General features: G+C 44.3%; 1 protein-coding gene across 2 annotated transcripts in view; it reads right to left on the reverse strand.

Annotated features, from left to right (window-relative positions):
* The window catches only part of igsf21b (immunoglobin superfamily, member 21b), a gene marked incomplete at its 3' end in the record, with an annotated part of 52,560 nt that extends 48,983 nt beyond the window's left edge, over positions 1-3,577 (reverse strand). For both annotated transcript variants that reach the window (XM_084367257.1, XM_084367256.1), the window contains exon 1: positions 3,440-3,577. In XM_084367257.1, the coding sequence (XP_084223383.1) occupies positions 3,440-3,503 (64 nt within the window). In that variant the 5' untranslated portion in view covers positions 3,504-3,577. The remainder of the gene's footprint in view (positions 1-3,439) is intronic.
* Between the last annotated feature and the right edge of the window lie 8,925 nt (positions 3,578-12,502).

Genomic DNA, 12,502 nt, shown 5'->3' on the forward strand with positions numbered 1-12,502 from the left:
GATGCTAAATTAACCTCTGATATAATTTTAACCAGATACCACAACATTCTAATTTCCGACCACAGCCCTGTTGAATTAAAAGTAGACCTTGGCAGAGCAAAGCCCACATTTGATTGCCGATTCAACCCATTATTACTCGATGACAAGCAATTTCACCAACAAACAGCCAACCTGATAACAGACTATTTGTCCCACATTGACACGTCTGATGTAACTGATTCTACTCTTTGGGAAGCTTTCAAGGCTGCTATACAAGGACATATCATAGCCTACGAGCTAAATTGAAAAAAGATAGAGAGAGGGAGATGTCAGAAATAGTGGCCCAGGTTTCAGCTCTCGAAAACAAATACAGAATAACCGTCTCGACCTCTACGCTGAATGACATATTGAAACTTATATTCAAATATAACACTATTCTTTCCAAACAAGTGAGCATGACGCTATTAACAGTAAGACAAAAACACTTCGAATTGGCTGATAAACCTGACAAACTCTTGGCGCGACACCTCAGAAACATACAGGCTAACAGGGCAATCCACAAAATTAAAACTGAAACAGGAACCATTTCCACTGATCCGAAAGAAATTCATGATTGTTTCGGTAAGTTTTATGAGGAGCTCTACACCTCCAAGTCCACTGCAGATATCTCGCAAATCTCTGACTTCCTCAGCATTTACCCAAATTAAGCCCCACAGCACAAACAGATTTAAATTCAAATATTACTTTAGAAGAAATTGCTGGGGCAATACGCTCCTTTCCTAATGGGAAAGCCGCTGGTCCAGATGGATTTGGCATAGAGTTTTATAAAGCATACTTGGACAAAGTCTCCCCCATCATGTTAAGAATGTTTAATCATTCCATTGCAACTGGCCGGGCCAGGGTTGCCCTTTGAGCCCGCTGCTTTTTGCATTGGCTATAGAGCCCCTTGCTATGAGCATAAGAAATCATCCCTCCATCTCCCCTCTAATTTTAGGTAAGGTCGATCACCACATCTCGCTCTATGCTGACAACATAGTTTTGTTCCTCTCCCACCCCGGATAATCACTACCTCCTCTGTTAGTTGTTATTAATAAATTCGGGGAACTCTCTGGCTACATGATAAATTGGGAAAAGAGTGAGTTCATGCCTCTCAAGGGTGACCTGAGCCCAATGTTTCTCAAAAATCTACCTTTTCGTATAGCTACAGTAAAAATTAAATACCTAGGAGTTGTTGTCCCCAAAGATCCCAAATTGATTTATAAGCTGAATTACTTGAATATGATAGAAAAATTGAAATCTAACATTGAGGCCGGGAGACTGCTACCCTGTCCATGTTAGGTCGTGTCAATGCAATTAAAATGGTGGCTCTCCCCAGGTTTCTCTACCTCTCCCAAAACTTACCTATATTCATACCAAAAGCCTTCTTTAAATGACTAGATTCTGTTGTTTTTCCTTTTATCTGGGGATTTAAAGCACACTGCATAGCTAAAAGTCACATAACCAAGCCCAAACTTATGGTAGGCCTTAGCCTACCTAACTTCCAGCACTATTACTGGGCGGCAAACTCCAGAGCATTAATGTATTGGCAAGATGCACTCCCAGGCAAAGTCTCTGCCTCCACCCCTTCATGGCTGGCAGTTGAGCAAGATCTCCCCAAAAGCTCTCTCTCTGCTCTCCTCTTCTCACCAGCCAAATTCTCAACATCTATTACAGGCAAAAACTTTATAGTTACCAGCTCTTTAAAAATTTGGCACCAAATAAGGAACTCATTTAATTTGCCGGACACCTCTGTTTACAGTCCAGTGTGCTACAACCATGCCTTCCCCCCATCACTAACTGACAGCACTTTTGCTCTTTGTGGAAATAAAGGCATCACAGCTATTGCAAACCTTTACATCGACAACACTTTTGCTACCTTTGCGCAGCTGAAGGATAAATACTCACTCCCAGCTTCACATTTCTTTCTTTACCTTCAGATCAGAGATTACGTTCGCACAAATATATCAAACTTCGAATCAATCCCACCCCCCATTGAACTGTATACTTTTATGAAACAGGCCCCTGTTTCAAGGAAACTTGTCTCTCAATTTGTTGCCCTCTTTGCATCACATAATCCAGTTTCCACACAGCATTTAAAGGAAGCCTGGGAGAATGACCTTGGTATGACGATTGGTGATGGAGACTGGGAGGCTAGCCTTAAGGCTGTTCACACCTGCTCTATAAATTCCAGACACCAATTTATTCAATTTAAAGTAATCCACAGACTACACTTCTCCTGCACTAAACTACACTCTTTCTATTCTACTGTCTCTCCAATTTGCCCAAAATGTAAATCAGCGGAGGGCACCTTGGGCCACCTTTTCTGGTATTGCCCCAAAATAAACAAATTCTGGTCAGATATTTTCAAGTGCCTTTCTGAAGTGCATAACTGTGTTATTGCACCTGACCCATACATTGCCGCTCTGGGCAGGACCCGTCACCCTTTAACTTTAACCCTTCTGCAACAAAAGGCAATACAGTACTGTGTGGTCATTGCAAAGAGGAATATTCTAACCCTTTGGAAAAAGGAAGAGGGGCCTACTTTTGGGGCTTGGCTGGCAAAGGTCACCAATTTGTTACATCTTGAGAGGATTAGATACACTACTTCCTTTCGTTCTATGACCTTTGATAGAATGTGGCAACCATTTCTGTATTACCTGTCGAGAGCGGACAAAAGCATTAATGTAATTGCATTTGTGTTTGTGCATGCAGATGTATGGACACAGTATATTTGTATATGCACTGTGCATGTATTTGTGTGCATGCATGTGTATGTATATGCATATATATACGTAGTTTCTTCTCTTGGTCAAGGCAACATACTATAAACTTCCATTAGCTGGTGCTGATTTTTTATGTTAATTGTTGTACTCCTTAAGCGCAGGGTTGTTGTTGTTTTTTGTTTTGTTTCACCTGTTTTTGTTGTTTGTTTTTTTAAATGTACGTAATTTGTGATATTTGTCTATAAAACTGAAAACCTACAAATAAAGTATTCCAAAAAAAAAAGTTGTAACAACTGAGCAGCCTTCATTTGCTTATAAAGCTCCACTGTCACCAGAGAATGGTTGAAGAAATCATTCTTACCTTATACCATAACACTGTACAACAGCTCACCTCTGTGTGTCTGGTGAACAATCTACTTCACTACCATTGTATATATCTGTATTCAATTGTGTTCGTCAGATACACATAGACACACACACACACACCATTCGATTCATAAAAACAAGTTATGAGTTGCTCTCAGTCAAGCATGATTAAGTTCATCACACTACTGGTGACAATGATCTCAGCTTTAAGCTATAAACCAAGTAAGCACATTATAGACTATATTCCAAAAAATCTCAACCTAATCTTCACCTCATTCAAACAGTACAGAAATGTACAGAAAAAGCTGCTTGTGGAGGTCATGTCCACTTACCAGTCGTCATACTGAGAGTGTAAGCTGAGAGGAAAAGGGAACAGAGAGCGAGAGGACCAGTCATCCTGCCGAGTGCTGCTGCTCAGACCAAAGGATGCTCCATCTGTCATCAGAGCAGAGGACGATGGCAACGTTTGATCTCCCATCCTTCACACTGTGGTTGCCTCACTATATCGCTCAGGTTTAGAGTCAGAGGATTAAAGCAGTTCTCCCTCTCTCTCTCTCTCTCTCTCTCTCTTCTCTCTCATATGGCATTCCCACCCTTTATATATCTCTATTTTACATCCCTTGCATTCCCTTGTGTGTCATAACTAGCTTTATCTCTTATCTGGGTTGTGTCCACAAAATAAAAATGTTCAAGTCAAGTTAAACATAATTATTTATTATCTATTTGGGGGGGATTTGGTTGTAGCCGGGTATAAAGACATACAAATGCAAGATAACTTTAAATGGACACAGTACAAAAAACAGCTGAATTATGATATATGAAGTCCTGAGGTGAAGAGACTGACAGGAACACCGACCAACTGCCGCATTAACTCCCATGAAACTGAGAGAAAAAATATCTGGAGGAGGGCAAACACATCCACTTTTCTGAACTGCTCCAGAAGTCCCATTTTTGACCACACACACACAAAAATTTCACTCAAGTGCTCACAAGACTCTCATAGTTTCGACCATATCATTATTTGAGTGATAGCAGTTACTGTTTTGGAGGAAGAAGCATGTTAATGTGAGGTGAACCTCAGCTAAAATCACTATTAGATCAACTCTCACAGAGCACACTTACGAGACAAGAGTAGTGCAGAACTATTTCAGGAGCTGACCAATGCAAAACAACAGGACAGAGAAAGCCCCAACAGTTTATGTACAGGTTAATGGGGCTTAAACAGAGAGGACTGTTTGCTTCCCAGCGAGGTAGCTCACAGTTTCAGTATGATGACAAACTTGTCCAGGGCATATTCCTTCACTCGTTGTATCAGGGGATAAATGAGAAATATGCATACATTAGGCGAGACCTTAAAACTCTCATTACCAACAAAAGTTTAACTGATGATTTTATCTTAGACATAATGACATAGTTAGTGAAGAGGTTGAGAGACAGGCCCACCTAGGTCAGCCACACAAAACCAGAACAGTCACAGTCAATGCCATTCAACAAAGTGAGAAACAACACACAGTCCAGACCCAAGCTGAAGTTCAAGCCACAGTTCTTCAAACTCAAGCTGAGGTCCAAGCGAACTGCACTGCTATACATGAACTGACAGTAAATATCTCAGCCTTAGCAAAGACTATTGAGAAGGCTCTTACCCCTCCCTCCAGTACTCTAGAGCTGTCACAGGCCAATTCAGCAAGTACTGTGCAACCATCCAAGTCAGTGACAAGAGGGAGATGCAAGCCATGTATAGCTCAAGGGACTACTAGCTACAACCACTGTTTCAGGTGTGGCCAGGAAGGGCACATAGCTGTCGGCTGCCTGTCAAAGACTAAACCTGCGGCAAACGTGATGAGGTCACTGGGGAGGGACCACCAGTGACCAAACAAGAACTTGAGTCCCCGGTCAAAGTAACCAGCCATGATTCCATGACTCTAGCTGAGAGACAGCCACCATTCAGACCACCATCATACAGAGTAAGAAAAGCAAATTGAGTCGCAAAACTGATATACCTGTTATTTTAATGGTGTGCAGACGGACATGTTACTAGATAGTGGAGCCCAGGTTACCATAATAGAGAAGTCTTGGTCAGAAAGACAGTTACCAGATGCCAAAATCCAGTCACTCAAAGACCTTTTGCCAGATGATCTACTCAGAGTCACAGCAATTAATGGGACAGATGTTCCTTTTGAGGGATGGACTGAAATATTAGTGGAAATCAAAAGTACAGAACATGGCCAAGAAGCCATTAATGCGAGTCAGAGCTGTGTTATGGTCTTTCGCTAGGGTTTAATATGATAGAGGAAATCATCCTAGAGAGTCTTGAGAAGTGATTTGCTAGCTGAAGCGTAAAGGTTCATCTAGCTACAGCTGCAACCATTGTCTCTGTAATCAGTGATACTCCAACCCAAGAAAAGCCTGTAAATGACACCATCAGAGTCGGAAAGAGAGGTCTCACAGTCCCAAGTGGCCAAATATGTGAGGTGAAGTGTTATGTCAGGTCATGGCCAAAGGGAGGAACAATGCTATTGGAACCTAACTTGGAAAGTGTCCTACAAGAGGGGCTAGAACTGTTTCCTGCATTAGTTGATGTGCCCCCTGGTGCCTCCAAAGCTGTAAAAATCCCAGTCTGCAACTCCTCCAAGCATGACATCTTCCTGTCTGCAAGAACAGTCCCAGGCCGTATATAAGAAATAATGAACAGCAGGCTAATAAATCTCAGTTCATCTTCACAGCAGTCAGCACAGTCAAACAGTGACACCGGCAAGAGAATGCGCAACTCAACAGAGTCTCACACACAAAAAAAGTGGCATTATCCTGTCAATTTAGAGCACCTGGATCCACAACAGCAGGAAGCTGTGGGCCAGATGCTTTTCGAGGAGTCAGATGTGTTTGAACGAGGGGAAGGAGACATAGGTTGTATACCAAACCTTCAACTAAAGATCAACGTTATTGACAACAACCCTGTTTAAAAGTGCTATAACTCCATACCTAAGCTCTTATACAACGAGGTTAAAGAGTACGTGCAGAACCTCCTAGACAGAGGTTGGGGGTTGGCAGTGGTCTGTGTGCGTAAGAAGGACCAGAGCTTGTGGCTGTGTGTGGACTCAAGAGGGCTGAATCAAAAGACTCTTCCTGATCGTCATCCACTGCCACGAATCCAAGACCTGCTTGACAGTTTGGGGGGCAACACCTGGTTCTCTATACTGGATCAAGGCAGCGCCTACCACCAAGGGTTCGTGAGCGAGGAATCCAGACACCTCACAGCCTTCAGTACACCGTGGGGGTTTATATGAATGGATACAGATTCCATTCTGTTTGACAAATGCACCTGTGGCTTTCCAGAGGTGTATGGAGGGAGTGCTGGAAGGTATTCGAGATGAATGTTAAGCTCCATACCTCAATGATGTGCTATGTTACTCAACATCCTTTGATGATCATATTCTCCACCTCAGACAAGTTCTCAGCCGCATGAGGGAATTCGGCATCAAACTGAGACAAAGTGCGAGTTGTTCAAAGGAGAGGTTTGTTACCTTGGCCGATTGGTGTCGGGAGAGGGAGATCGATCCCTAAGATCTGGCAGCGGTGATAGCCCTTAAAGAGAAAGAACCTCGCACAGTTTGAGAGGTGAAGTCTCTGCTGGGGTTTCCTGGATATTACCGCTCCTTCATCCAAGACTTCTCTCGGCTGGCTAAGCCCTTGTTTGAACTGCTGCAGAAACCAACTGAGACTGGCAAAAGCAACACCCAGAACCAGCCAGGTCAAAGTAAAGCAAAGCTAGGAAAGGAGATAAAGGACAGCTCCCATCAAAAACAACCATCACATGGAGAGCAGAGCATTAAGATGTTGTATCTAAGCTAGTGGACATACTGACTCATCCACCTGTCCTAGCCTACCCAAACTTTGACCTCCCATTCATACTGCACACCGACGCGTCCAATGAAGGGTTAGGAGCAGTGCTATACCAGCGTCAGGACAACAAGTTGCGGGTCATTGGGTACGGCTTGAGAACACTAACACCTGTCGAGAGAAATTACCATCTCCACTCGGGTAAACTTGAGTTCTTGGCTCTCAAGTGGGCTATCTGTGACAAGTTTCGGGATTACTTGTATTATACCCTGACATTTACATTATATTCAGATAACAACCCCCTGACTAATGTCCTTAGCACTGCCAGACTAAATGCTGTTGGACACAGATGGGTTGGTGAGCTGGCTGATTTTCACTTTGACATCAAATATAGGTACTCTGATAGTCTGTCAAGGTACCCTGTGAAAATACAGGACAGCATGAAAGTGCACACAGAGACCATGTCGCCTGAGTTTGTGTCTGCGATATGGCAATGCAGCAAAGCAGTTCAAGATAGTGATGTGCCTTGGGTCACAGCTTTGCAGCTGGGTGGTGGAGCAGTGGTGCAGATGTTGTGCCACCTCAGAGTATTTCCAGTGTTACACCAGAAAACATCTGTGCAGCACAGCAAGAGGATGCAGCCATCATGGAAGTCGTCTCATTGAAACTTAAGAACTGGACTCCCAATGAGAAGGATAAAAGAAACATGAGGAAAGAGACAAAGAGACTGCTGGAACAAGTTGGAGGTGGATGATGGGATTCCCTACCGACAGACTGAACAAAATAAGCAGCCGGTCCTCCCTGAGAAGTTAAAGCCTATTGTGCTCAAGACTCTGCACAATGATATGGGTCATGTTGGTGCACCTTGCCCGAGAGAGGTTTTATTCGCCCAACATGCAGCATGATATAGAGGACTATGTCAACAAAAGATGTGCCTGCATTAAACAGAAACGTCCCAATCTCCCACAGAGAGTGCCCATGGGACACATCTCCACCAGGAGTCCATTCGAGTTAGTATGTATCGACTACCTCCACCTTGAACAAAGTCAAGGCTATGAGTACATCCTCATCCTGGTTGATCACTTCACACGCTTTGCTCAAGCATACCCAACAAGGAACAAATCGGGAAAAACAGCAGCTGAAAAAATCTTCGCAGATTTCATTCCCCGCTTTGGTTATCCTGAGAGGCTCCACCACGATCAGGGTAGGGAGTTTGAGGACAGTTTGTTCACCAGGTTACAACAGCTGGCTGGTATAAATCACTCACTCACGCACCACACCATACCACCCACAGGGTAACCCAGTTGAAAGACTGAACCACACATTCCTTCAGATGATGCGTACCCTGGAAGAGGAGCAGAAAAGTCAGTGGAAAGATCACCTTCCCCATATTGTGCATGCCTACAACTGCACGAGGCATGAAGCAACTGGCTTTTCCCCATTCTTCTGGTCGACCTCCACGCTTACCTGTTGACTTACTGTTCCCACTCAAAAGAGAGCCTGAGCCACATGATCAACAGACAGGCACATAAATGGGCAAAGAGGATGCGTTCCTCACTGTTGTTTGAAATTGCAGCAAACAACAGTGAAAAATCTTCAGCCAAAGGCAAGAGACAATGTGACAGAGCAGTCAGAGGTGTTGTTCTTCAGCCTGGTGACAGAGTGCTGGTGAAAAACCTGTCAGAAAGAGGTGGGCCTGGCAAGCTGCGGGCATACTGGGAGCAGGTAGTGCACCGTGTTGTGGAGAGAGTTGGTAATGGACCAGTTTAAAAAGTGCAAGCTGAGAAAGGACCCAGAACACTGTGTGTGCTCCACAGAAACCTACTTCTGCCAGTAAATGAACTGCCTCTAGAAGAAACACTTCCTGCTCAAAAAAACAGAATCAGACAGTCACAAACACTCATGAAGAAGACAATTCTGATGAGGAGTACACTTACCAGCAGATCCCATGTTACATGTTAGTGAGATCTCAACAGAAAGATAATCATCAAACTGTACACCATCCTCAGATGGAGCAAAGACTAAGTGCAGAAGCCTCTGAGTTTCACCCCACTGTAATGAGAGGAAATGGACACTCAGGACCAGGATGGAGCTCTTGAGGATGTCGCAGTGGAGGATGAACATCAAGAGGAGGGAGAAGCACAGGACAGAAAACGAGATGACATGGTTGTGGAGGAGGATGGACACCAAGTGGAAGCGGAGACAGTCAGAAGATCTCAACGGACTGTCAGGCCAAAAGAGATGTTTACCTATGGCACACTGGGACAGCGGTCTTACCAGCAGTGGAATGCAGGTGTGAACTCACTATGGCCAAATTATGCTCTCCCAAGTCATCTCGGTACCGTCCCCCTTTCCTACTTGACCCCTCCACACCCTTACTTCTACAACTGCTTCACCCAGGCATATGGAGTTTGTGGACTTGGTGAGACAAGATGGCGCCAGTGTGTGTGGCCTGCCGTCTGTCACTGCCAGTGCTGTGTGTGTTTATGCTGTTCGTTTCGTTTCTTGCTCTGGATGTCAACTCTCTACTGGTGTATGATCGCCTAACACTGCTGGATCTTCAACTTTCTGCCGAAGATGTAGTAAAATTGGATGATGGTGGACGTGAAACTTTGCCCCGCTCTTGGCGAGGGTTCCGGCTCACCTTTGCCGTGTCCCGGCTCCACCTCCTCGGCGTAAGCGCCCCCGCCGCCGGGGAAAATGCAGCAGCCGGCTGGTGAAGCTGAAGGCCCGTCTCGCGTGCTTTTCTACGCCTTCTTGGTCTGAGATTGGAGCCGTGCCTAGCCTCGTTATTCCTTGACGCTCACTGGACCCTGTCGACGCCTGGCTGGTACCTGTCATTGGCCTGGAAAAGGTGTTCCAGCCCCGCGGCCCCTGCTTTCCTCGTCCCCGCTGTCGCGGGATGAATCACAGCAACTTGCGGCCTCTGTGACGGGCTCCCCGGACCAACGCCACGGACCCACCAGTTCCTGCCAGGATTGGCCTGGTAAATGCTAGATCGCTAGTGAACAAGACTTTTGTCTTGAAGGATTTCTTCACGTCCCGAGGATTGGATTTCCTCTGTGTGACTGAGTCATGACTGAATGTTGGTGAGTCCAGCGCTTTCACTGAACTTTTACCACATGATTGCTGCTATTTTAACTCCCGGCGGACGTCGGGCCGTGGAGGAGGAATAGCGATTGTCTATAAGAGTCATTATAAATGTAAGCAGCTATTGCTTTCATCCTCTTTCACCAGCTTTGAATTGAGCTTATTTGAGCTGGGTCGCTCTCACACAGTGTTGTGTGCTGTGGTTTATCGGCCTCCCAAGTACAATAAGGACTTTTTAAATGACTTTTCTGATTTCCTGGCTGAAATCATGCCTAAATATGACTGTGTTCTTATTGTTGGGGATTTTAATGTTCATGTGTGTTGTCCTGATAAGCCAATGGCAAAGGACTTTTTAAACCTCATTTATTCTTTTAATCTTGAGATTCAATCTGTGTCTGGTCCCACACAAGAACGCGGACACACACTTGATCTTGTCTTATCATATGGTTTGCCCGTTCTTAACCTAGAGATGTGTGACGCAGTGTTTTCTGACCATATGCCTGTATTATTTGAGGCTGCTCTTTCCTATAATACAGTTAAACCTTGCGCTGCTGCTCGGAGCTGTCACATTATTAACCCTTCCACTGCTGTTCAGTTCTCGGCCGCTTTCCATCAGAACTCCATCATTCCTGAGTCTGTGTGCAATATGGAGGAGCCTAGCTCATGGTTTCCCTCCACCTGCCAAACTGTTTTAGACACTGTGGCTCCATTAAAAACCAGACAGCCTAAAACTAAAGTGGAAGAAGGACAAACTGCATGTGTCTTTTCAAATGCTACGGGACTGCTGGCGTCATTATCAGAAAACTGTGAAAGTGTCAAACTGTCACAAGCCTCATGTTTTGTTTAACACTATTGACTCAGTTCTCAATGCCCCGCAGACTGTCTGTATAGAGGCCTCCCCTGCTGTGTGTGAAAATTTCCTTCACTTTTTTATTGATAAGGTTACCTCTATTAGGGCCATTATCTCACCTTCAGCTTATGACCCCTCAATCTCTGTCCCCTGCTCTGCTGTCTTTGACCAGTTTGAGCCTGTGACTCTTTCCTTTTTACAGGAGATTGTTGGTCACTTGAAGCCCTCAGGTTCTCCAAATGATGCTGTCCCTCCTCGACTATTTCAAGAGGTTTTTCCCACTGTTGGGCCATCTGTTATTGCAGTCATTAATAGCAGTCTGTCCTCAGGTGTGGTCCCTGAAAATTTTAAACATGCAGTAGTACAACCTCTGATTAAAAAACCTGGTCTAGATTTCAGGCCTATCTCCTAACTGCCTTTTCTTTCAAAAACCCTGGAGAACATCGTGCACAGTCAATTAATGGCCTTTCTGGAAGAGCATAATATTCTAGAGGTTTTCCAATCTGGTTTTAAAACCCTGCACAGCACTGAATCAGCTCTTTTAAGAGTTTTTAATGATATCTTTTTAGCTACTGACTCTGGTGACTGTGTTAGCCTTGTGCTTTTAGATTTAACTGCTGCATTTGACACAGTGGACCATGAAATATTGATCTCATGTTTGGAGCAGTGGGAGGGCATCAGGGGCATAGCACTGGAGTGGTTCAGGTCGTACTTGGCTGATCAAACTTTCTGTGTCAGCCTTGGTGACTCTGTATCCTCCTCTGCTCCTCTCTCATGTGGAGTCCCACAGGGCTCAGTTCTTGGCCCTCTCCTCTTCTCTCTCTATTTGCTCCCACTTGGTTCCATACTTTGGAAGCACGGCATTTCATTTCACTGTTATGCGGATGACAGTCAGATTTATGTGCCTCTTAAAAAGAAAGATGAATACGATGTCAGGCTGTTACTTAAGTGTCTCGACGGCATAAAGGCCTGGATGGCTATGAACTTTTCAAACTTCAATGATAAAAAGACGGAAGTGATGGTTTTTGGTGGCACCACTGGGACGCCCTACCTCTCTGAGCTTCTACACCCTTATACACCCGCCTGCTCTCTCAGGTCAGCTGATCAGCTGCTCCTGAGTGTGCCTAAAACTAAGCGGAAGCTCAGAGGGGACCGTGCTTTTGCTGTGTCGGCTCCTAAATTATGTAATGATCTGCCTCAGCACGTTAAACAGGCCTCTTCTCTGTCTGTTTTTGAATTACTTCTTAAAACCCATCTCTTGTCCTTGGCCTTTGACACCTAGTAAGATGTTGACTTTGTCTCCTTGTTTGAATTTCTTATTTTCATTGCTTTTTATAGTGTGGCTATTATTATTTGTACTCATGTTTTATGACTTTTAATTTATTTTTGTATTTTATATGTAATTTTGGGCCCCATTATTTATTCTTCTGTACAGTACTATGGTCAACTTTGGTTGTGTTAAGTGCTTAACAAATAAATTTGGATTGGATTGGATTGGATATTGACATTTCATAGACTCAAGCCCATCTCTCAACATGTAGTCAAATGTCAGGAGACATAAAAAAAAAAGCAGGGGAGAATGTAAAGGGTTAAAAAAAAAAGTCAATACAGGTATTAA

This window comes from Pagrus pagrus, assembly GCF_965226575.1.
Source record: "Pagrus pagrus genome assembly, chromosome: 11".
Classification (NCBI taxonomy): Eukaryota; Metazoa; Chordata; class Actinopteri; order Spariformes; family Sparidae; genus Pagrus; species Pagrus pagrus.